Raw genomic sequence first — 26,814 nt, 5'->3', positions numbered from 1 at the left:
GATGATTCCAACAATACTCACAAAGCAATTATTCAGTTCACAATGAAGCGACAAATATAATAAAAACAGTCAGTGTTTCAATAGATATTTGCTGAATTCTCGATAGACAGTTTTTAACACATTCCGGAATATGTATTCGAAATAGTTTTCGAACAAAATAAGGGCGAAAACAAACATGATAATTAATTTGATTGGTATTTAAAGTCGTCAACGCTATTTCATCTGAAAAAATTAAACTTTGCCAAGGAAACCTGTGGGAATAATCCGTTTAATACAATCATAAAATCGCGAAACATCCTATGTTGAAATATCGCTCTTAGGAAAACGATATTGCGATTCATCCATTCATATCAACCTATCCAAAAATCAAATGGAACGGTTAGTCTACTTGTTTTTCCATCGAGAAGATTCATATGATATGACTTTTGTCCTTGTATATATGATCGATTTCTTCATAATTATATAGTCGATATGTATCAGATAATAATCTACTCTCTCGAAAGATTTCATACAGTAAATGAATAAAAAATCTACTAATTTCTTCAGTACTTGGGGATTTTTATATGGAACGGAAGGCTAAGCAAATGCTAGTGACTATTATCAATTGATGAATGCCATTGCCGCTCCTTTAGCTGCATCACCCCCTTTGGTGAAAACTAACGGCAGCTGGTATAATTGCTGAACTTCCATCTGCAGCACCTTATTCCTGGATAATCCTGAACCATTTCCAACTATTCGATTGATTTGTGCTTTATGTAAAATTTCTTTCGGCATCATACTGAAAATAAGTCTATTGTCAGAAAATAGTCAGAAAATAGTCAAAAATCAAATGAACTTTTATCACCTATGTAGGTTCTCTAACAACCCTCTACATAAAGCTCTGAATACATTTCCCAAACCCAAATTTCCAACGTGGATGTTTGACACAGAAGCGGAAGTATCGGGGCTATGTCTCTCTCCTAAACACGTTGGTTTGATTTGCAGATCTGAAACTGTGCTGTCATCTGAACTCAGTGCAATAACTTTTTCCCATATTTTTGCTGAAATCAAATACAAAAATTGATCAATATACGATGACAAATAATTTTTTTCGTTCAAGAGAAGATATTTCCATTATTTTGTTCAAAATAAGAAAATGTAAGCTATATTCATCCAAAAAACAAAGTAACCCAAGCAAAGCTAGATGCGTGATCAAAGCACGCTCACCATGCACATTTGCATCTATTGGATAAAATAAATAAGCCTCCTTACACTGGCATATCAGATTCAACTGCAATCCGCTAACGAAATTTGTGTTACAGTGTCGAAGTGGTCAGTTACGTTTTAGCGCCTGTGGTGTGTAGATATTTTTTTTCAAGAACAGAACACAAGCACTACAGGAAAATCCTTAAGGCGCTCTCAGAGGGGTGCTTGTGCGAAAGTAGCGATTCACATTGGATATGAATCGCTAGAGATCAAACCCATTTGGAAAAACGTTCTCAGGAGGTTTATTCCACATAAAGGCAGTATTTCAAATGAAAGAGTTTTTGAACAGTGATGTTCGATATTTACTGAGTTTAACCTCAAAACGATGAGCAGCCACAGTACGTCGCGCATTCCTGATATGTACCGCTCTTGGTGGAATCAAATGTGTCAAGTCACTTGAACACCTCCCGTGAAATAATCTATAGAAGAGAGACAAATCTCCAACCTTTCTTCGATGTTCCAGGCTAATCAAGGTTGCACGATTTTCGCGTCTCCAATCAGGTGGATGGCTCTCCTCTGGACGGAATCCAGCAGCTTCAGGTAAAATGCCAAGTTCTTATACAGCTGAAGAAACTGCTGATTTTTATCCCTACACTCTACTTAAAAAAACTTCCTATACCCAGCCGTATATAAAAAAAAAATAAATGAAATATCGGTCGTTCCTTAATGCGACTCTGTACAATCAGTTTTTGAAGAACAGTCAAACTTTTGAAATACTTTTGTTTCAGATTTCTGTAAGATTAAATGATTATAAAACTGAATCCAGAATACCTTATCTACCAATTTGATTGTACCATAAAACATCGACCACTTAGAAATGTCATTTGATATACCGGCCACTATATGTCAAGAAGATGTGAATGAAAATTTCTACCTCAAAAATCTTCATTTGCAATGAATTGGATAACAGTAAAACACCATATAGTGCGACAGGAATAAAAAGCAGGTGTGGATGTTCCAAGGTAACCAGATTACTTAAACCAACAAACATGCTCCTATATATAGAAGATCTTAGAACAACTAATTGTCAATATATGGGTATGAGCTTCAAAAAGCTCCAGCAAATACTATTTCCGCCTCAGAAAGTTCACTCCCCAAAGACGCTGTTTTCCAAATGAAAGAGTTCTCAGAAGCTTACTTTGAATCTCAAAGCGATAGGCAGCAATAGTTTACTAATGCTCTCAGTCTAGTGGCCTAAGTCAAACACTTCCGGGGAAAAATTTTATAGAACAGAAACCCCAACATATCTTCCATATTTCAGAGACAGAGCTCCATATACAGGGTGTTTATTGAACATGTGGCAAACATTTAAGGGACTATTCTTTGGACGATTCTAAGGATATTTTGTCTCTTGATGATTTTTGATGGGGCGCTTTGTTTCGAAGATACGGAGCGAAAAAGAATTTCGACAATAACAATTTATTATCAAAAATTACATGTAATGTTTCTTAATCTACAAGAACTGTTGAAAATGACTACCCCTGCTCGGATGCAAGAATCCAACCTTCTCCTCATCGACTCCCAAACTCTTTCAAAAACAGCAGGATCACTTACGAGACTATTTTTCAAACTGAATGCCTGCAGCCGTTTGTAGTAATAGGAATGTTAGGTATCAACGGAATTGTTAGATTTTTCATAACTTGGTAGGTCTAGTTAATAATTTTAAAATTACCAAAATTGTCATTGTCGAAATTCTTTTTCGCCCCGTATCTTCGAAACAAAGTACTCTATCAACAATCATCAAAGGACAAAATATCCTTAAAATAGTCCAAGGAATAGTCCCTTAATTTTTTGCCACCCTGTATGTTGAACAACTTTTTAGTTCGAAATATCGTTCTAAATTTTTGAAAAGCTGTTTTACTATTCATGTAACGTGATAATGCAAACTTGTTCCAATTTGACACTTCACAATGCAATCCTAGCAACTAGCAGAATTTCATTCAGTTTCCTGACATTATTACGTCCAGTTTTTTTGAAAAACTTGGTATCGGCGAAAATATTTATTTTTCAGCTGATAGTCGAGCATCTGAATGGAAAAAAGGCAAGTGTTCTGTCGTCAGCAAATCGTTATATTGGATTCATGGTCTTTTACGATATGGCGTCCATGTATGATAGGATTGATGAAAACAACCAACAGTGTCAACATGAATGGTAAAGGTATCCGATGGCGAATCGTCGATAGCTACCCATAAGAAAAAACATCGAAGATATTAGTAATGTCTCATGTCAGACATAAATACCAAATGCAACGGGCTTCTATTAAATATACAGTGTGACACACGTGAGATGAAGACCCTCTGTATTTTAGCATGAAAACATAGAATTTTTGGTACAGGCGTATAGACCTTTATGGGCCGCACTTTTCGCAAAACCTACTTAGCCTGAGTGACAGCCTCAAACCTAGCCTACTGCGATCCCGCGAATGCGACCCTACATACCGAATTTCACAAAAAATTCAAATTTCATATTCAAGCCCGATTTTCAGTTAATGGTTTGAAATAAGAAGCTACGAAAATAATAAATTCGTGATAATGTAGGAATAAGAAATTAAAAACTAATATTCATTATGATGAATACATTTATTTCATTGATTTTGACAGTTTTATAATTTCTGTAGCTTCTTATTCGGAACAATTAACCGAAAATCAGACTTGAAATTCGATATGCAGGGTAAAAACCAATTTCTAAGCAACGTTTCCAAATAACTTATTTCGGTAAATAACTTTTCAATACAAATCATGAAATTATAAAACAACAACAAAAATCAATTGGCCCTCCGGGGCAACTTCATAAATTCCAGTGGCGCATTTGCTTTTTCAGCTGCAGGAAAACTCGGAACAACCTGAAGCACCACATCATCTGAAGATCTTTATCTGTCCTCTCTTTCATAAAACAAAATGTAGGGTGTCTCCGGACTCTCCAATAAATTCAATACATCGCCAGAACACTTAGTGACACGACTATCGTCAAACTTAAACCAGTCCGTTTCGTCTTTAACCAAGGCGTAATAATGACCAGATTCAACCCCAGAACCACAGTGAACAGTGACTACATGAAGATTATAATAGTGGTCTGCTAGATTGAAGTGTTCATCTATTTCGAACCTTCGTAAGAGTTTGGTGCTTCCATCAGAGGTTGAGTCATGTTTGAAGATCATCAGTGTTATTATTAGATTGACTGGTGCCTCAACTATACTTATTTTCTTGTAATAGTCAGTTAGTTTGGCGCATGTTTGGCAATACAGTCGATCATCGCCTGTTAAAAGTTCCAGGAGTAATGATTCTGCTATTTTTTTACTTTACGACGAGTATTCAACAAGAACCCCAAGAATTCGGAACAACCCTCTTGTTATCCCGTATCTAGTGGACTTCAAAGACTCCAGGAAATCGGTTAGTGAAAAAAATTATACATTCTTATAAAACTGCAGCTGCATGAACAGGTGTTTGAGTTTGGTGAATAAGTAGGAAACATTCTCGTTCTCGTTCATCGTTAAAACCTCGTTCTTGAAATTTTTCATCATGAACAACACTTGTAAAATGTTGTTGCAAGTGTTTCCTAAATCATCTAATCCATTTCGATATCTCCGACGCGAGGCTAAATATCGAGTTAGTAGACTGGGGTTTGGAGCTGTCACTCGTCCTGAGTATTGCGAAAAGTGCGGCTCATGAAGGTCTACCTTTTACCAGAAATCAAATGTTTGCTTTCAAAAATGACTCAAATACAGGACTGTTTTCATCTTGAGTGTGTCGCACTGTATATTTATGAGACTTTTACTTTCGGAAATCATGAAGGTCGCTTAAAAGATCGAAACATTCAAAAGAATTAGGAATATGTTGATCAATTGATGTCTCCACGGTTTTCATTATTAATTATAGTAAATCAACTAGCCTATAGATGTAGAACATTTTGCTTGCCCTTCTTGAAAATAGTTTTTCAATAAAACTTGTCAATAAGATTTTTCCACCACTGTTTCCAACTTTTGTTAAACTATGGCTGATAGAATAAATAACCTCAATAATTTTGAAAGCACATTTTGATGGAGCACCAAAATTGAAACATAATAAATATGGTCAATAATATATATTGAAAAAGTAGAAATCCAAATATCATAAGCATTTCAAAAATGTCAATGGAACTACAGCTTTCTCAAAGTCTGTTCCTCACAAGATGCCATCGATGGCTAGAAAAGGATGAGATAAAGTCGTAAACAATTCAATTTACTAATCCAATGCCTTCAACCTTATAGTTATGAATTCATGTAAACAGATTTTTCATTAACTATTCAAAGTTGGTAGAACTTCTACTATTCATAATTTCAAAATGATATCGACCGTAAGTATTCAAATATTACTCTGCATTGAACATACTCCCAAAACCAATTCAAGAAAGAATCTCCTCACTGAAGAAGAACTGCTGAATTTGTAGTTCTAGAATCGTTATAAAATAGTTCTTGAAAAACTAAACCCAAATAGCTAACAATTACAAAATGGTTTCAGAAAACCTGAACGCCTATATTACAATTGTATAACTCGTTGAATTTTGATTCAGGGCATAAAAATGAAGGCAACTCGCAATGTAACTGAATTTTGTATCCTAGCAATTTCTGCCCTCTATCAGAAAGAGGTGAGAACTCACATTGAGGTACATTGAATCCCAGCTCCATTGTCCACTGTTGTAGCGTTTTCACAAAGGTGGCTAGTGAATTACCGCCATTCAGGGATGCGGCTACGGCAACGTATTTTTTCTCAAAATATGGCCAGTAATACAAAGGAACAACTTCTGGAGGTCCTGAATTTGGCGTGTAGTTGTCAACGACAAACGATATCTGTGCCGAAGTAGAAATATTGAGTACTGCGTCACTTGGTGTTTCTACTGTTGATAAAACAGAACACTGCAAATCGCCTAATCCCACACCTATAAAATGAATGGAAAAAATTAAACAATGAAACAAACATGTAAATGTAGATATTCAAAATCTGGAGGATAATTCATTGTTCTATAAGATATTCGGAAAAATATAAAAAAAATATGATTTTATTATGAATTTTTGTGAAATCTATGTTACTGGTGTATTTCTATACAAGGTGTCACTGGGTGTATGTATATAGCGGATTATGAACTTACAGGAAAATGACCTTGACCTAGAGATATAAACTTCAGGATCATGGCCATGGCAAAATCTAATCAAATCTAGGAAGTTTAATCCTTTCAATTTCCAGAACAAATTTTTTAAAGTTACTTCGTAATGACTTCCAGGGTCAAGATCATACTCGTTGAGATGGCCCAGACCATATTCGGACATGAAGTTTTCCACTCTTTTCAAATCGGTGATGAAAAATATGGGTTTCCGTTTGTGAAAATCACCTCTTTCATCGATAAAGCCATCAAGGTCCAATCTGACATACTACTTAATACCCTCAAAAAAAATTGTAGAAACTTTTTTTTATAAAATGCAGTCTCTGAAAGTTAATAATTTGTTGTTTCCGTACTTCTGGAACACCACCAGATATATAGAAAATTTGTTCGATTGATGACCTATTCATTTTGTGGAAATTCTTATTAAATATAGGATAGACAGAATAACTGTTGTCTATTATTACTACTACTGATTTTTTTATTTGTTACGACCAGCTTAGGTTTATTAAACCATTCTCAAGTAAACTGACGCAGTGAACTGAAGAGATCCGTATCAAGAGATGTATACTGCTTTTCAAATATTATTTATAGTGCTTCCGATATTTCATTATTAGAAAATCAATTTACTTCTAGAAGCACTGAAGAAATGTCCATAGCAATTAGTTATATAATTGACTAGTGTTTAGTCTGCTTGTTGAAATATTTTCATTTCAATACCTCCCAGCGTAACGCTTGGAGTATCACTGAGTACTCATATGTCAATACAGTCCAGACGTCGTTTCTGCATATCGAATTAGTGCAAATTAGTTAATATGCAAATGTGCTATTTATTTAAAAAGTCCACATGCTTAAATTGAAGCTTTTTGTCTCTCTACTTCTCCATCATAGAGCAAAAAATGTGTAATTTGTTGTGAAGATTCTTCATTGTCATGAAATTCATTGAATCGCTCATGAACTCAAAGAACAGTTTTGGTTAATTTGACTATCATTAAGAAGTCGACTAAATTTATGGTGGAGTTTTTTCTTCTTTTTTCTCTTGAGAATGTCAGCCAAAACATTCATCTCATTAGACGACTCGTTTAATTTTAATTTAACTCAACCCTAGATTAAATGAATTAAAGGAAAGTTGACTTATAGATATACATAAATATGTGACAAACAAGCATTCCACGTTTTTCATGGCCCTCAACCATTTAATTGCTTTTGAAGGGATGGAAATTACTTTAGGAAGCACCCGAAGTGAAAAGACGACAAAAATTATCACGATTTCGAAATCTAGAACAACAAAATCTCGACTTCAAAAATATTTCGAATTTATTCAGAAATATTTTCAATTTCTTTCTCAAATCGTGGAAAATTCATTTTAAAAATTATTGGTAGTTTTGACTAATTTCTATTTCACTTTTTAACTGAAAATTGAACGATATTTTTCTGATTCAATCAAAAAGTTTACTTAATGTTTTTGTTGTATCAACTAATGAATTTCGTGACTATGGGGAATCGCCACAAGACTCACTCTAAAAATCTAGGTTCATATTCAAAACACTGTTTTGTTTTTATTATATGTTAATAACCTGACGATGCTTGACATTTCAGGAAATGTCACCCTGTTCGCTGTGGCATAAAGATAAGGAAGCTGATCTTCATCAGAAATAATAAAGTCAAAGAGTGGTGCGACTCGAACCTTTTATCTTTTAACATATTGAAAAGCAAGATAGTGTCCTTCAAATGTGCAGTTGCTGATATTTCTTTAAACCGCCCGATTATTGAAAACACTGTGTTTTCTTAAATTTCTAGGACTATACATTGACAACGGTCTCAAATTCGACAGCTTCAGAAAAGCAGTAAAAAGAGTTCTTTCCGTTAGAACCTGTTATAGTTTGGAAGAATATTATGTGGATAGAATAAAATGATAAGTGAACCAAAACTATACACTTTGCTATCATCATGTACCTTCTTTTGTTTGTTATATTTTAAATTTTTAAATAAATAGCTTATTATTTTTTTTCAATTGAATTTTATATGATAGTGACTATTTTTATAGATACATTTATCAAATGTAATTGATTTATTTCAATTTACATTTATATATAGACGTTTTGTCAACAAGATGTTATTCTTTGATGATAAAGCATATTTTGTTTGATTGGTTGATCGACTGTTGTTGCAGTTGGCGTAAAGAATATGAGTGCTCATTTTCTTAAAACTAATAGAAATTGAAGTGGAATTGGGAGTTTTTGTTTTATTTCCGAAATATATTTAGAATAGGAGTTGATATTTAGATTTGTTAGCAACAATAAAGAATATAGATACCTTTCACTCCATTAATCTTCTATATGACTTATATCATTCAAAACATATTAGTATAAACTCATTTAACGAATTATCATCCGGTACCAAGTCACTAAGCGAAATGAATATTTCAAAACATTCTCTCCTACCAACATTTCAACACAGTAAGATATGGTAAACGTTTGCCAGATTAAAACTACTTCCTTAGCTAATACCACGATGGACATTGGATAATATCTGACAGAATTTATTCGGAGATTTTGATGGAATCGTCCTGCCGGACGTACAAGAAGCATATGTGGGGAAAATCGAAAAAATTTCTGTAGTTGTTTTTTGGCAGGTATTTGTCAGAACTCACTGTGAAGGAATGTTAAGAAAGGTAAATATCTCGAATTTCAGTTCAAAATATTTATTTGCTCAGTATATAGGTATGTATCTATATCTTTGACAAAGTAAGTGGAAGAGCAATTGAATGATGACTTGTCATCATGTAAATTGAACTTCGCCTTTTGTCTTCTTATAATAAATGAACTGTACATGATTAATTTGATTTGAATGTATTAGAAGATAATAAAGACGGTATTATTATTATTAACTCTTATAATTATTGAATCAGAACGTGTTATCCAATCAGAACTGATATCAGTTTTTTTATTATTTTTTGTATACCTATATCTAACAAGCAATTCAAATATTGTAGTCTCTTCCGAACACCATGCCTCATTTGGGATTTTTTTCCATACTTGTTAATGTAAGGTTTATTTATAATCTCGTAATTCCCTGTTTGTGAGAGTATTTTTTGAATTTCTAATTCCTTTTCTTTCTGCGTCACAAAATAAAAAGGTCTCCAAGCGTTTCTCAACCCATGTCATTCAGTAGGACATAATTATTTCAATGAAAAAGCCTTACTCTCCACTCTGTTTCCATGACCCCTTTTTATCCTTTGTATAGAAGGAATGATAGATACAAAGGATTCTTCAAATTGAAATTTGCTGAACGAGTGGCTCTACTGATAAAAAGGCTTCGGATGAAGGATGAAGGCTGAGTTGAAAAGTAACGCATTATAATTTGACCGAAAATCAGAAATACACTCTCCACCTTCAACAGAAAACTTCCGAAATGGGCGACTTGTAGACGAATTTAACTAAAAAAAGCTTTTTGACTTTATATTCTCCCTCTGTGACCAAAATGTAAGAAACTTCCAAAATGAGAAAGAAATTGATTAATTTCGAAGTGTAATCTTTGTAGATCATACACGAAATGTTTTCTCTGATATAAACTGAAAGAAAAAAAAATCCTGCGAAGCAACTTGTATCAAATGAACATTCCAGTTTGTATCCGAAATAAACTTCTGTACATGAGCTACACATCAAGGAATAAGTTTTAAAGATAATTACTTCTTTCCATCTTTCAGAAATTTTCCACATTTTTTTGTAAAAAAATAAAGGAATAGAAAGCCATATAGCTCTATCCCAAAAATAAATCTCTTCTAAAAATATTTCCTTTTCAATGGAGGCAGAACGGTCCTGTAGAAAAGTAGAGAATATTGCCAACATTTTTCATAATGACAGTCATTATGAAATGAATCGACTAACCGATGCCAAATAGCAAGATATAATCAGAAATATATTAATAAATGATGAAATCGAATATTTGTCAACTACCGATAGGTGTTCCTTGAGGTATGCTGTGCCAACTTCCAGATAAATTTCCCGCAATTTCTCCACATGGTTTCACTTCAGAGAGTAGGTGAACAGGAAAACCCGCACTCTCCAAAATATCCTTATTCCATGTGTTCTTACAGCAATCGAAATATCCCCAGCTGGCTGCATTTTGATAGGACATTATAGGTTTTTTTAAATTGCAGAGCATGGCAACCGCAAAATCGGCTATTGTTCCAGAACAGTTGTATTTTTCCAGTTTTCCAGGTCTGAAATAGAATTATAAACACATATAAAGCCATATCAAGTGTATTATTCTCAAATATGACTGCCCAAGACTTCTTCATTATTGACTTCAGAGAAATGAAACAGTTATAAAATGTAATCTATGAAAGTATAATAACTCAAAATGTGTATGTCAAAAAATAATATAAATTTTACGATTCTCCCATATCAAATAACTATTCATTGAACGCAAAACTGCAACTGTTTCAGTGCAAGGGATATGTAAGACAGATTTGTCTTTTAACACAATTGTGAAATCCATGCAAGTCAAGTCTCGGGCAGACGATAGTTTATGAGTAAAATAATGAGTACTCTCTGTCCAAACCAGATTGCATATAATATGATAAAGTCAGGGTTTATACTTGCATTCTATACAAGTTTCTGTAGAGTAAACACAAGTCTGCATATCAAGAATACTTAACGGTTTCGGACTCTGAAGGAATTCGATTTTCAGTTATAGGAAATCATCGACTTTATGTTGATGATAGACACTACCTTGCGCTGACGAACGGCCAAACAGCCCGAAACCGGTCTGCAAGTGTGTTCCAATAATTGAAAATCGATTCCGGCAGTTGTATCCCCAACAGCATATGCAGGAATAACTTCAGTGAAGAATCCTGCGCTGACACCTGTCGGATATAAACCAACGCCCTACTTGGTATTAGCCAGGGAAGTAGTTGTTTTCTAATAGATGCCACTCCACTAACCTACGGTGTAGGTAATTTGAGACTGGCCTGAACGAATTGTTCTTTTAGATAATTTGATTTATAGCCAGTCTCAAGTATGCCCACTAAGTTTGTAAGGTTTTCTTCCTTATACGAGGAATTGGGCATCATAAGTACAGTTTTCTGTGGTCACTTGTGCCTGAAGTTTCTATTTGAATAATTTCCTAAATTAAATGAAAGCAACTCCAACATTAGATCGAGATTTCTTCAAGAGAATGGAGTTTTCACTTAAGATGTATTCAAAATATCGCACCCTGACAAAAAATGAAAAGTGATAGTTGCATGTGCTACATGACATTGCATATGTTTGGGAAAAGTTACCCAAACATCTACACGATGATATCGACATAATGAATTATAGATGATATTGTTACGAACACCACCTTGTTAGAATATCTAATTCAGATAATGACTTGAAGGATGACCCTTCACCTCGAAAAATATTCTGCTGCTATTGCAATATACAGGATATGAAGATTGGTGTCAAGAAAAGTGACATTCATTCCAATACAAAGCCATAAAAAATTTTTACTCTATTTCAGATGTGTTTTAGACAACAATGGATTGGAGTGAGGATCTCAAAATGCATCACTTATCACGGAAGTTCGAACTACAAGCTATCGGGACAGTTTTTTTGAGTGCAGACTTTTTTCCACCCATTGAATTAGATAGAAGCAGATGTTATGGAATGGGAGATTCTATGGATGCAACACAAATGCAAAGCAAAAAATTCAATCAGTTTCAGAATCAATGATGACTCCTCGCCATTCCTCTTCCTAAGTTGGACCGAACAACAAAATGTCACTCCATCTAGTGTACGAGGTACTAACCAACTGCATATCCGAAATTTGCTCGATCCCTCTGAATAAGGAAGAAAAATGTTCTTATTAGTCAGTGGGCTATGCTTGAAGACTAGCAGTAAACAAATCCAAAGAAATGAACTTTAAATGTTCAAGTCAGTCTCAATATACCTACACAGTAGGTTGAATGGACTGACGCCTATCAGAAAACAACTATTTCCCTGGCTAATATCACGAAGGGCGTTGGATTATATCCGACAGGTGTCAGTACAGAAATCTTCACAGAAATTTTCATGCATATGCAATTGGCAATACAACTGAAAGAGTCGACCTTCAATTTTGGAACGGGCACACTTGCAGACCGGTTTCGGGCTCATTAGCCACTTGTCAGTGCAAGATAGTGACCATCATCGACCTAAAGTCAATGATATTCCATAATTGAAAATCGGAATTCTTTCAGAGAATTTCATTCTTCTTCCTATGTTGGAGCGAACAACAAAATGTCACTCCATCTAGTGAAAATTACAATGAAATAAGATACAAGCAACAACCAAAAAAAATTGAACTACTAACACGAGATGAAAATTCAAAAATTATTAACAAGGAATGAAAATTAAAAATTAAAAGATTCCAACCATGTGATTATTTATAGGACACCTATATTCTTGTTCCTCTCTTCGCTTCATCCGCTTCGTTTGGCGGGAGTTGGTCGTGTTCCGCTTGATCAGAGATTTCCATATGTTGCGTATCTCTACGCTAGCTTGGCTGAATACGTTATTGGACAACATATATAAGGCTTCTTTGAATTTTCACCTAAGCCAGTGTTCCTCCTTGTGGATGATTTCACCACAAGGAGTGTAGAGGCTTTCCACGTCGAAACTGATCAGTTAATCCTGCTCTTTGACTTTTCATTTCAACAAAATGCCTTAAAGCTTTCACAAAAGATGATGTTTTTCCTTGCAGTGGTTTAGTTATTGGTATTAAAAATCTGAAGAAGTCCTGAGTGGCCGAATCTCTGGAGCTAATGATCGGTCTGAGCGGAACATCCTTCTCGTGGATTTTGGGTAGTCCATACAAATAAGGGGACTTACTGTGGTGCGGTGTTAGCGATGATCTTCTTCCGAAAAATATACTTGGTGTTTTGTCAACGTCTGGTACAATTTCCTTTCAATTGATGCAGTAGGGTCCCTTTTTGGTTATTGCTTATATTTTATTTAATTGTAATTTCAGTTATTTTGCCTAAGATAATTGTTATTTTTCGGCAAATCTTTTACAGATTCTTTCAGGGTTTTCAAATCAATTTATATCATATTAGACAATGGAAGTCCGAACTACTGAAATACACTCTCCCTGATGACGTCAAGTTCCAAGAAATTAAAATAAAGAATTACCTGAATTTACATCAATAATCAAGAAAATTATTGCCAAAAGTTTAGGTATATTTGTCATTTAATTTTCAGCCAATTCGGAAATAATTATTGGCGATGACAAAGAATCAAAAACATTGGAAATTCTATGGAATACAAAATTAGATTTATTCGGTTTTTCTGTAGAATTTGAAATTCCTTCTATGAAGAAGGTCACGAATAGAATAGACTATTCGATCCATTGGGTATCATTTCTTTCAAAACACTACGCAACAAGAATCTATGTTTCTAAAACCAGTGACACAAAATGAGCTGATTGAAATTATATTCAAGCTGAAAATCACCAATCAATGTATTTATTCGTCATATCTCCATCAACTCACATGATGAATATGATCTAAAAAAATGGTAAACTACCGCACCAATGGAAAGCGTCAATCGTCACCCCCATATGTTAAACAGGTAAGCCTGACGATATTGGGAACTATAGACCAGTATCTCGTCTTGAAATCTTTGAACAATCCCTACAAAGTAGACTCAAAGTAGATTTGGTTCATAAAATCATTGGAGCCTTGGATAGATCAGAAAAATGTTCAGCTATATTTCTAGAGTTAACTAAGGCATTCGTCACTGTTGATCACGGCATACTATTGAAAACATTACATGGACATGTTATTCGTGGCCCAACATACATACATAGGACACAAAAGGTGAAAGTGGATTAGTGAATAATCTGAGTGAGGCAATGACAGTTACAGCAGGAGTACACCAGAGAACAGTGTTATATGTCTCATATTATTTCTTGTTTATATCAAAAATTTTTGTTTCATCAGCAATTTTGGGGACATCTCATAACATATGCGAACGATACAGCACTCATATTCATAGGGAGTAGTTGGAAGGAGGTATTTAAAGAATCAGAAAAGGGATCGAGAGATATCTAGATATGGCTTGTTCACAACCTTCTAAATCTAAATGTGAAAAAAAACTAAATTTGTTGCGTTCACCCTATTGCAAAATGATCCACCGGGAAGCAACATAATCTACTAATACAACAAACTGAAATTATGCTGTAATAGAAAGAACAAAAATAATTAAGTATCTGGGAGTTATCGTGGATCGGCATATGAAATGGGGTGGCCACATAAAGTAAGTTGTAAAACGGCTCAAATTCAGGGAGTATCTTGAAGTACAAAAATTTCGTCTCCATATACCAGTCCCTAGCAGAGGAATAATGGCTCATTTTTGAAACGATTTCAAGCAATTCAACATTGAACCTTATCCAATTAAATACCTTAAATACATTGTGCATTTAATCTAGATCCATATGGTTCTTCACAGCATGCAATTCAATTGAATATTTTAGAAGATATTACGTATTTAAAATGAAGGGACATAGTGGTTGCGGCGGTAGCGGCCGGGGGGCCGGGGGGCCGGTGGCGCGTTCCTCAAAATAGCGTGACGAAGGCGTTTCGCCCTAGCACTTTATGATTAGCAGCGATTGCACGCGTTCATAAGTATATTCAGTATCAGTAATGCAACCGTGCGGAGCGGGGGGGGGGGGGTTTGCTAGTCCTAAGTAAAATTTTCTCCGACTGCTGAGATTCAGAAATTATTGAAAATGACCTGTTGACATTTTGTGTATCGCTAGTTCGCTAATAGGTAGAAAGAAAATGGGGAAGAAGGGACGAATATAGACGAATTTAACAAAAATGTGTGACGAAGATAGAGATATTCTGGAAATAAAGAGATTTTTTTTGGGATACATTTCTAAAGAAAATCTAGTTTTTTGAATTGAAACAGTTAGATGATCAATTTTCTCACATGTACGAAATTACATAATAGCACAACTTGAAAGTATTGAAATTATACGAAGATTTCAATTTCGACAGATTAGTAAAACTGATATTTCATTTGAAATTTCCGAGATAGAAAGAAATTTCTGTATTGATTACATTATTCTAAACAAAACAAAACAGAGAAACAAACGTGAAATAGACAGCAGATAAGATTAACGAACACACTTTAAAGGTTATTCAACCTTGTCTAGTCAAATTATACAGTGTGTGTGTAATATCGAGCTTCCATTACAAGTTTGAGTTGAAGAAGTGGGGTTATTAAAAATGTTTCATATAAGAGTTTCATTAAGATCGATGCTTTGGGCTTACCAATATGCAGAATACCGAGTAGAAGCATGACATATAAAAATTAGGGTTTAATGGTATGTCATATATATTATTGTTTTATATATTCCAATTTTCATTTGAAAAGTATTTTCAAAAAACCTAGAGTTGTAGGGGTAATTACCGAGTGGTTCAGAAGTTTCAATGAAAACCCAGTTGAAGATGTTGTATAGTTACAAACATATTCTGAAAATGCGGTTTTTCTTTATCGTATAATACAGTTTTTTAATATTGGTTGAATCAAAATCTTGAATGAAATAATTTCTTGATTGTTTTCAATGAAATACCCTGATGTATGTGATATTTTTGAAGAATACTCCATAAAAATATGATATTGTCTAATTTAAGACCCAGCGAATTTTATCAAATAGTAATTCAACAGAGATAATTGGATATGAAAAGCTCGAAATGTGTATGCTATTTCATCGACCCTAGAAGACACTTTCCTGAAATACTGATGATATTCAATATTCTTACTTGTGTTTCTGCATCCAAAAAATTGTAGCATTTCCAAACCCCGTAGAAATATTCAAATGGGACTCAGGCGTAGGCAAAGTAGAGAGAAAACAAGGACTGCATCGATTGTCCTGCCACGTGTATAGAGCAGACACTCTCTCTTGGCAAACATCATATCTTACGCTAGTATCTTTCTCGACTACTTCCCAAGCCATTTTTTCCTCGTCGTTTTTCCAAAATACTACACCATGCATTTGCCCACAAATCCCTATTTTCGAAACCTGAAATATACAGTGTCACCATTAAAGTGCGCACCATATATGGGAAACTTTTTTTTCGAAAAGTTTCAATGAGGTTTAACTTTGGCACTTGTTTGTGCTTTAAATTTAACTTGAAATGATGCGGCCAACTGCTACCCACTGGCGTTCATTGTTTGTCAAAATCAACTTTTATTTTTTGAAAAAAATTGAAAAAGTGCATTCCTAGATCGAATTTAACAAAAAGTTACTTGAAAAAGTTGTGTCTACGGCAATTTTATATCCATATGCCATATTTTATGCAACTAGGATGAAGTTAATGTTTTGCTTATTTTTGACAGATATCCCCTTTATTTTAAAAAACAAGTTCGGTTAATTGTCATCAATTCATGTATACATAACAAACCCATCATGGAGTTTAACTTTTCTGATAAATTTTTACTTATAGGGACATTTTTAGAGAGAAATTAAAAATGTGCTATAAATATTTTAACATGACTGGTGCAAAGTTTCAATCACTTGGCTATTTTCTTAAACAAACGTCAGTACCTTCAATTTTGAAGAAGCAGACACAACTCAAAAACTGCAATAAGTATTAATAAAATTATTAGAGTTGAAATTACATTAACATTTCAATATTCAGATTATTTATAAACACTAACTAGGGCGGTAAGGATGCTTAATCACGTTGAATAAAATTTTTAAGTAGGTCTTGACAAACAAAATGCATGGCTATGGTAGTGTCAAGTTGTTGATTTACTTGTCAAATGTTCAACAGTTATTGTTGCAATAATGTTGTCTCTTCAGGAAAGAATAGAAATAGTTTTAATATGTGGTGAGAATACACCATACCGGCAACTAGCTAACACTTTTAATGAACGGCATCCAGGAAAAAATGTTCAACATACTACTGTGTCAAGGATAATGTCAAAATTCAGAGAAACAGGATCCGTAGCAAATCAATTTAAGAAAAAGCACACTTCAAGTAAATATGATAAGGAGGCCCAACTTAACATTTGTTCAAAAGTTATTGAACACGGCAAACGAGCATAACCGATATTATAAAAAATTCCGATTATAAAAGAGAAAGTGTTAGAAAATTTTTATTAAAAAATAAATTTTGGCCTTACAAGCCAAAATTTGTTAACACATTAAAAGAACGAGATTTTTATGTCCATTTCGGGTTTTCATTCTGGTTTCAAGGAGAGAGAGAAGAAAATGTAAAGTTTCCGTATAAAATTTTTTGGACAGATGAGGCAACGTTCTCTTAAAATGGAACGGTAAGTTCTCAAAATTGCCGATGGTGGGCCCAAGAAAATCTTAATTTCACAGTTGAATGTGGTGATCAGAATTCCTTTAAAACTAATGTATGGTGTGGGATACTTAACGACCAAATAATTGGGCCATTTTTCTTTAGGAAAAATTTATCATCCGTCGGTTATCTCAACATTTTAAATAATGAGGTTAGTGAAGTTTTAGATAATATGCCTTTAAATATTAAATACGACCTATGGTATCAGCTTGATGGCGCACCAATACATCACACGGTTGCTGTAAACAATATTGGCCACCTAGATCACCCGACTTGATGCCTTCAGACTTTTTCTTGTGGGGTTACCTGAAACGAAAAGTGTGCCGAAGTAGACCATTTACTGACTTACAACATCTGGAAAATACCATTCGCGAGTGCTGTGCATATATAAATCCCCGATTTATTGAAAATGCAGTTACAGATGTCAGTAGAAGGACCATAATTTGTTTCGAACGTGGAGGACGACATACTGAAATGTAGGCTATAAGTGACTGACAACCTCATTTAGATCAATATGTAATTTTTTGTACCATTTGTATTTTCTAAAATATTATTGTTGTTTAAAATTTATAATAATAATAATACTTCTATCGAAATTATTTACATTTCTTTTAGTTGCCTCTGCTTTTTCGAAATCAAAGGTTTGTTTAAGAAAATAGCCAAGTGATTGAAACTTTGCACCAGTCATGTGAAAATTTTCATAGCAAATTTTTAATTTCTCTCTGAAAATGTCTGTATAAGTAAAAATGTATCAGAAAAGTTAAACTCCATGATGAGTTTTTTATGTATACATGAATTGATGACAATTAACCGAACTTGTTTTTTAAAATGAAGGGGATATCTGTCAAAAATAAGCAAAACGTTAACTTCATCCTAGTTGCATAAAATTTGGCATATGGATATAAAATTGCCGTTGAGACAACTTTTTCAAGTAACTTTTGTTAAATTCGATCTAAAAATGCACTTTTTCAATTTTGTTCAAAAAAAAAATTTATTTGACAAACACTGAACGTCAGTGGGTCGCAGTTGGCCGCATCATTTCAAGTTAAATTTAAAGCACAAACAAGTGCCGAAGTTAGACTTCATTGAAACTTTTCGAAAAAAAAGTTTTCCATATGATGCGCACTTTAATGGTGACACTGTATAAATATATGGAATTGAACGAATCATTGTATTTATTTATAATTTATTGTATTGGTGGACCAACAAATGTATCTCACCTCTTGAAGCAACTGCTTGGGTAATTTGGAAACGCATAAATTCAGAGCTGAAATAATTTTTGGCACATCCTGTTTGTTGCCCCCCGGACCTGTATCACTAGGTATATTTGACTGGGTGTCTTTGAGGTGCTGCGCTGCCACTTCACTGGTCTTCGTATTCACTATACAAACTTTCACTGACGTAGTTCCGATGTCAATTCCCAAAACGTATTCAGCCATAGCTCTGCTGGAAAAAAAATGAAATATTCAACCCGGGCTACATTTCGTTTCTGGGAGTTTTACCACCTGTGCCGGAGAAAATATAAATTCAGTTCGCTTATCGTATGAATATGATATTCTCGATCAGTGTCGGTGCTCCTTGATTTTCCTTGAACTACCCAAAATAAAGTAACGCATTTTTTTGTTGACAAGGAAGCGCTTTTTGGGGAAAGATGATCTTTTTGAGAAAATAGATATTTATGATATGAGTGTTAAAAGTATGATTATATTTTGTAAGTGAATAAGTTTGCGAAACGAGCGTAGCGAGTTGAGCAAACAACAAAATTAAATTTACTTTTAACACAAATATCATACAAAGTGTTTTGTACAACTGTCCTGTTTTCATAATGAAATAGATAAATTTAAATTTCTAAAAAAACACATTTTAACATCTCTTGTCAGTTAACTTTTTTCATGTTATCGCATATGCTGTGAAGTCGTCGTGTCAGGTAACGCCAAATCACCTGGTTACCAACAAACAGTATTGTTTAGAGCTCACGCGTTTCATTTAAAGTCACATTCAAAGTTTTTGGTGGTGATTAACGTCTTGCATAATGAAGAAAAATACTAAGGAATTGTGTGTTTCTGACGATATTGAAGAGGCTGCAAAATAGCTTCAATTGAATTGATACCAAAAAAATCGTCTCAGCAGTACGACATCGCATATTCTAATTTTCTTAGTTGGTGTAGACTTAAAAACGTCAAAGGAAATTTCAGAGAAACCGTCTTCTTAGCCTTTCTAGAAGAGAAATAAAAAATATGGAACTCGTCAACTTTGTGGAGCAAGTTTTCAATGATAAAGTCGACTGCGCTCGTTGAAAATGGTGTTGATACAAGCAAATATTTCAAGGTAATAGCATTCTTAAAGCGGAAAAATAAAAGTTATATGTCCAAAAAATCGAAAACTCTTAGGTTTGAACAAGTCCAGAGGTTTAATAATGAGGCGCCAGATGAAAAATATTTGATGATAAGAGCTGTGCCATTTATCAATAGAAGACATTAAATTAATTGATAAATCATTGATTCTTCAAATTCCAAATACATAAACGAAAAGAGGTTGTTCTTTTTGCATTGTTGAAAAAACCATTGACTATTTTAATAACTACGTTGCATTACGCCCTTCTGTTATCAATCATCAACGTTTTTTTTTCTGAAATACTCAAATTATATATGCAGTGCCAACCCAGTTAGTATAAATACGTTTGGGAAAATGCCCTCCATCATTGCTGAGTTTCTGAACCTCCCGGAATCAAAGGAATATACAGGTCACTGTTTCAGAAGGTCTTCTGCTTCTATGCTGACAAAATCATGTTAATGCCCATGAAATTTTGAACTCCGATAATTCAATATATCACAAGGCTCTTCAACATCGCAAGGTATTGATATCAGCAGTTGTTCTAACTATACGTTTCATATCAATGTTCATAAATAATTAAAATAATGTAATTAATGTATATAATATCTATTGTTCATAATAAAACATCCTTGAAAATTGGATAATTATGTTTTGTTTATTAATATTTGGTCGAAAAAAATCGTGTTGAAAATACTTTTAACATTAGTGTTAAAAATATTTTCAACACGCTACTTTGTAAACGTCATTTTTCAATACGTTTGACAACCATTAAAAGAATGTTACTTTCAATGACAGTTGTACAAAAAAAAATTTTTTTGCCTTTCTACCCCGCCATTAATACAGAGTGTCTCTCTAAAGATGAATATAGTCTCGTATTTATACAGTATATATTTTAGAGTTACAGTAATTCAGAGGTACAGTAAAAATTTTTGGTACAATTATAGATCTTCAAATGCGTCATATTTTGAGGCATTTATCATAGGTAAAATGTAATTTTGCTGGTATAAAAAATACTTGATAATACTTATGTAAAAAATAATTGAAATACTTGAAAAATACTTGAAAATGATCTGAAAGGTTATTTTAGGCCTATGTGTCTATAGCTAACAGCGATAAACCGAATAGGCATTTAGCTAAGAATTTTTCTGGAAACATTTTTTACAAATATCACTCGATCTGAAAATGTTCTCAGATAAACGTCCATTTTTTTAAACTCAAACTTTCTCATTTTTGAACAACCAGCAATTGATCAAACCAGTCGTCCTAGGATTGTGCTTCTAGCATGAAACATTGAAAAATGTTGATAACATCTTGTGATATTCCTTTTGATAAATAATCTCTCAATTCCAAATAATAATCTACGGAAATATGCCAAATACTTGCAACACTGCAAGAAGCGAACCTATAAACCCACAGAAACAAAACGACGAATTTTTGGGGGAAACCATAGGTAAATTTGAAAGAATCTAAAAATGTATTTATGTCTAATTGCCAGTAATGCTAATTTATGACTACCTAATTACTGCATTAGTGAGTATTACCATCGACCTGCAGTTTTTTCGCAAGTATTTACTAGTTTCAGTGAGGATTCTGGCAGTAATTTATTTCTGTAAATGAAAATTGGAACAATGCTGTTGGTATGAGACTTTTCGTTTCAAATTACTGTGACATATTACATAGGCGAGTTCTCAAAATAAACAAAAAAATTGAACCAGTTGAAACGCGCTAACGTTTCGAATGAACTAGTACATGAACAGATCGGATCGATCGGTGGACGCATCGGTGAATTTAAGAACATGTCTGTATGAATGTGACACAAAACACGTGATATTTTCCTATTAGGTCTCAGGTACGACCAAAAATCTGGACATGATACCCATGTTTTGGGCTTCGACTCGAACAATCGAAATATGCCGCAATTTTTTCAACCACTCTCGTTGAGTTTACTCGAAGAAAGTACAATTTCAGAATTCAATAGCAGTAGACAATCTTCAGCCATTATATAAACTTGAAAATAAAATCAAAAGTTAAAGGTTACTATAAATTGAATATTTTTATGAATTCTATAAATTCAAAATATACCATTAATTTGCAGATAAAATACAAATATTCTACGCCAAGTTTTGGGGTATTTTGAGCAGTTTTCATTGGCAAAACTGCTGACTGTTTTACTTTCCCCCTACTTTAGTCAAGTGATTTTTTATGTTGTTTGAAATCAGAAACATTTTGAAGAGGGGACATAATTCTTTATATTGACTGGAGTATTATGAAAGATATTCATTTGTGAAAAATAGTTTTCATGCGCAGTAGATATAGAGCGTTCTAGTTTATCGAGGATAAGTTCGGATTGATGAATCCTCTATTGTGGTTTCGACTGCGAAATGATCCTAAACTGTCTTGAACCGTCCTTCTCTCGAGGCTGAACTTTTGAGAACTGTTCCCGTTGCTCATGCGCATTCATGTGGAAATTTGTTTGGGCTATTTTCTAGGATTTTTTTATTTATTTTATTTAAATTATTGATGACTGAGGTAAGATAACATTTGCACTGACTACAAGGATACGCTACATAAAAAATAGACATTATCAAGAGTATTTTCTCGTCTTCATCTCTTCATATGTACGATAGGTGGCACAGTGGTCTCCTCAAGTCCTCGTTTAACAAGTGTCCGAGACTATTTCGGACTGTTTGAGATTTTTTGCTTGTGCGCATCATATCTTGCGCAGTTTCCAAACAGTTTCGGATGTTAGAACCAGAACAAACCTATAAACATTGAATTAATCTCATTCATGACATTAAGTAGTAATTTTTTAAATGAATTGAGTGCTTCATTTCACAATGGTAACAGATTTGGTGCAAAAATAGTCTTATAATATTATCCATAATGGTACTGAAGAGCCCTAAGGCAAGTATCGCATGGCGAAATATCGATGTCTACAAGTGAGGATGACAGTGTTCTATGTAAGTGAAATTTTAACAATTCATTTAGTATATCGTGTAGAAATCCTGTGAATGATATCTGATATAATTCCATAACGAATTTTTGGAATACAAACTGAGTAGAAAAAAGTGTTTTTTGTATGATTCAGTGTTCATGTGAAAGTATTAGTTTCGAAAGAATTTTCTTTCGTGTAATTCAAAGTTTATATGAAAGTAACTGTTTCAGGAGGGTTTTTTCTTCCAGTTTGTGTCTGAAATTTATTACTTCTTTGTATGATCTACACATCTGTGTATAGAGTTACTATTTTAAAAAATTGATTGCTTCCTTTCTTTCTTTGGAAGATTCCCACATTTTTTGTATCATGATGGAGTAGTAGAAAGCCAAAAACATTCTTTCCCAAATATTCATTGATGTTTCAAAAGTTCTGCGAAAATCCACTTTTTTGTCTGTTTCGTGAAAAAAATAGTGGATAAGTTAACATACAGTTTCAAAGAGCTTTTCTGAAGTAATTTTTATGAAAATGATATCAAGTATCATATGCCGCGAACTTTTCATGTGACAACATTTTATATCTTGTTGCCCTTTTCAACTTCCATTTGAACACGCCACTGTTATTATATTAAGTAAACTATTATTGTTTTATTTTACAAGCCTAAATAAATATTTAGACGATAATCCATGAGTTATCTGTTCTACTCAATCAGTGATATACGAACATGTTGATTATTGTATGTAGATGAATAACTGATTGTATATGTTCATTTATAATTTCCCGCCAGACTAAAGTGAAATAGCTGACGTAAACTTTTCAGTCTAAAATGCAAAATACGCAAAAAAGGCACTTCCGACAATAACAAACCTAAATATTAATTTGTTTTACATACTTACTTGTCTGCACTTAGCTTTTATCACAAAAACTAGAGCGGTTCTAAAAATACATAGAGGATCCTCAGTCACAAGGATATTACATTTTGAATTGGGGGTCGCCAGTTAAACAGACGTCAATACACGGTTTGTTAACATTATGTAGGTACTTCAGATGTCAATTACTTTTATCAAGCAGACAGGTAACACGAGAAATACACATTCTGTATGAACGCAAAGGTTAAGTTTTGTTACCTTTAAGCACAATAAATTTTAAACTTCTAATAGATGAGTATCGATTGATGACATCACTTCATATTTTAAAATATTAATTGTTTTATAAGATACTCGAAACCATGTGACTTATAAATTCCACAGAAACTCCACTGATATTCTACGTCTCGCCACATATACTGATTTAGTTGATAAAACATGGAATTGTTACAATGAAATAATTGCTTGAAACGCGGGAATGAAAGAGCCAATCAAAACAGTTTCCTTAATGACCCACCAAATCGTCTGTAGATTGTATAACAACAAATTTCTCGGAAGGTCAGGAGCGTAACAACTGAATGGGTGTAATCATTCTGAGGCTGCGCGGAGACTAGATTAGAATTGATTTTGGCAGTGAGCTCGAGATTATTGAGATATTCTTAACAACGCAACCGGCAATCCGTGAAATAAATCTAGGGAAGCTTGATAACTACTGAGAACATTTGGATGTTCTTTGGGTAAAACAAGCGTTTTAGCTTTCCACCACCCCATCACTAAATATAACATGTCAAAGAAAGAAAAAACAACCACAATGCATATTTTTTCACATAGATATGTAGATTATGCACAGTTTCTTCCACATATAAACTGAAAACAAAAATTATTTTGAAACAACTACTTCACATGATCATTGAATTACATGAAAATCATTTTTTCCCATTCAGTTTGTGCCACAAACAACCGTAATTGAATCCCAACAGATACCATTCAAAAAAATGCAAAAAACAGGCATTGACATAGATGGAACACTTCTATCTTCAATGATGTACTTCAAAGTTAATACATTTGTTTTGTCACATTTTTGGCACCGTTTCTAGATAACATTACAAGACGATGCACTTATTTCTCCCATAATATTACTACTTTGAAAGTTTCCGACAGTTTTTGGTTATTAATAACTAAGCAAGAAGTTTTTTCTCAAAAAACATGAAGCATATTCTAACAAAAATGAAATCTATATATTCTCGAACAAAACATAAAATTATACGGACAATGATGATTCAGAATAAATTGAAACTGAAAGGGGGATATTTTAAGGAGATATCAAATTTTTGGAAAAAAACGGTGTTGACTTTCTAATCCTCCATCTTTATTCAAAAAAATTATAGGAATTTTCCAAAGAAATGAAGAAAGCAAATGACTTCAAACTATTCACAAAGATGTGTAGATCATGCGAAAAAGTAACTTTTAGACAGAAACTGAAGAAAAGACCCTCTCGAAACAACTACTTTCATATAATCATTGAATTACACGAAAGAAACAGTACTTTAGAAACAACTACTTTTGTATGAACATTAAAACACACAAAGCCTTTCTTTTCCAGAAATTCAATCTCTCGTAAAAATATACCCCTTTCAATTCAAACAAGATTCCTATTGCTGGTATTACATGCTGTCATCGTTGACATGAGTAGATTTAACTCATTTGTGACATGATATGGTAAGTTTATGAAAAGAATGAGTGCTTTATCTTGTAATGTTATCCAGATTGGTGTTAAAAAGGCAATAAGACAAGTGTCTTATTCCAAAACATTGATGTCCGCCATCGAAGATGACAATGTTTCATGTAAGTGAAATATTACCTATTTTGTATATCATATTGTGTAGCAATCCTATATATGATATCTGAATCAATTACTGAAGTATGTTTGGAGTACAAACTGAATAGAAAAAAGTGTTTTTGTGTAATTCAATTTTCATGTGAAAGTAGTTTTTTCGACGGTACCCGGTCGGTTCGACGTGGGTGCTTTGTTCACTCACTCAAATCGATCGCCGTGTTGGTCGCTGATTCAAGCCCCAAGCTGAACGATCGATTTTCACTTGCTATCGTCCAACCCGTGTTAGGAAGCACACGTTAAAAGGTAAGACCTCGTTAGTCCTCAGCTCGCACAAGTTTCAACATTTGAGGGTTGTCGTTCGTAGGGGTGCGACGGCTGGTTAACGGAAAAACAGATTTTAAACAGATTTTCGTGACTCATCACAAATCTACTCCTTTTTCTTTTCTTTGATTTCTTTCATTTGTTTCGACTATCCTTTACACGCATTTCCAATTTTTGTTAGTTATCACATAGTTTTTCTGAACAGTTTCTGAAAATGTGAATTGAAAATTGCTGATATAATGAGGTACTTATAATTCTCACTCCCTAAATATATATATATATATATTTATTTAGAAATAACCGTTGAAGTACATACTTATTTTTAGCACCTATCCAACTATACAGTGGGATGCACATCGTATAGATAACATTTTTTCGAGAACTGTTATCGATATCGTGAATGTGTAAAATCTGAGAATGAGAATAAATCAAAAGAACAATTTTAAGTTCATAGATATATGAATTAAAAATGAAATCAGCTTAATCTAGACAAAAAATTGATCAGAGTTAAGCAAATCATTGAAATTATGCAAAAATTTTAAAGGGAGACATTTTTCTGACAAGAGCATTTGATCTGCAAAATAATTTTCTAGTGTTTTCAATACTCCAAAAATATAAAAAAGTACTTAACTGTTTCTATTGGAAAATTATTTTTCTGCCCTTTTCACATTTTTTATTAAGAGCTTTTACATTTATGTTTATTTTATTATATTCACATCAAATACAATAAGATATCCAATTTTTCACTAATGATATGAAATAGTATATAATAATAAATGTGAATTAATTAAACGACAAAACAGAA

The 26,814-nt window shown here is 33.5% G+C and overlaps 1 protein-coding gene across 6 annotated transcripts; it reads right to left on the bottom strand.

Annotated features, from left to right (window-relative positions):
- Positions 1–342: 342 nt before the first annotated feature.
- LOC111515521 (sedoheptulokinase) lies at positions 343–24,389 on the bottom strand. 6 transcript variants are annotated; one of them, XM_074175394.1, is made up of 8 exons: positions 24,113–24,141; positions 19,222–19,312; positions 18,940–19,165; positions 16,172–16,431; positions 10,338–10,603; positions 5,881–6,159; positions 845–1,040; positions 343–778 (listed from the first exon to the last, which is right to left on the bottom strand). In XM_074175394.1, the coding sequence occupies exons 3-8, from the start codon at positions 19,156–19,158 to the stop codon at positions 601–603; spliced, it is 1,398 nt and encodes a 465-aa protein (XP_074031495.1). In that variant the 5' UTR covers positions 19,159–19,165; positions 19,222–19,312; positions 24,113–24,141; the 3' UTR covers positions 343–600. The 6 variants fall into 6 exon arrangements, with proteins under 6 accessions (XP_074031495.1, XP_074031494.1, XP_074031491.1 ...); XM_074175393.1 differs by lacking the exons at positions 19,222–19,312; positions 24,113–24,141 and adding an exon at positions 24,369–24,389; XM_074175390.1 differs by lacking the exon at positions 19,222–19,312 and having other exon boundaries at positions 18,940–19,162; positions 23,882–24,350.
- Between the last annotated feature and the right edge of the window lie 2,425 nt (positions 24,390–26,814).

The sequence above is a fragment of the Leptinotarsa decemlineata genome, unplaced genomic scaffold, assembly GCF_025532065.1.
Source record: "Leptinotarsa decemlineata unplaced genomic scaffold, Ldec_3_MD MMD2_tig00001019_RagTag_RagTag, whole genome shotgun sequence".
NCBI lineage: Eukaryota > Metazoa > Arthropoda > Insecta > Coleoptera > Chrysomelidae > Leptinotarsa > Leptinotarsa decemlineata.
This window is presented reverse-complemented; position numbering and strand designations above follow the sequence as displayed.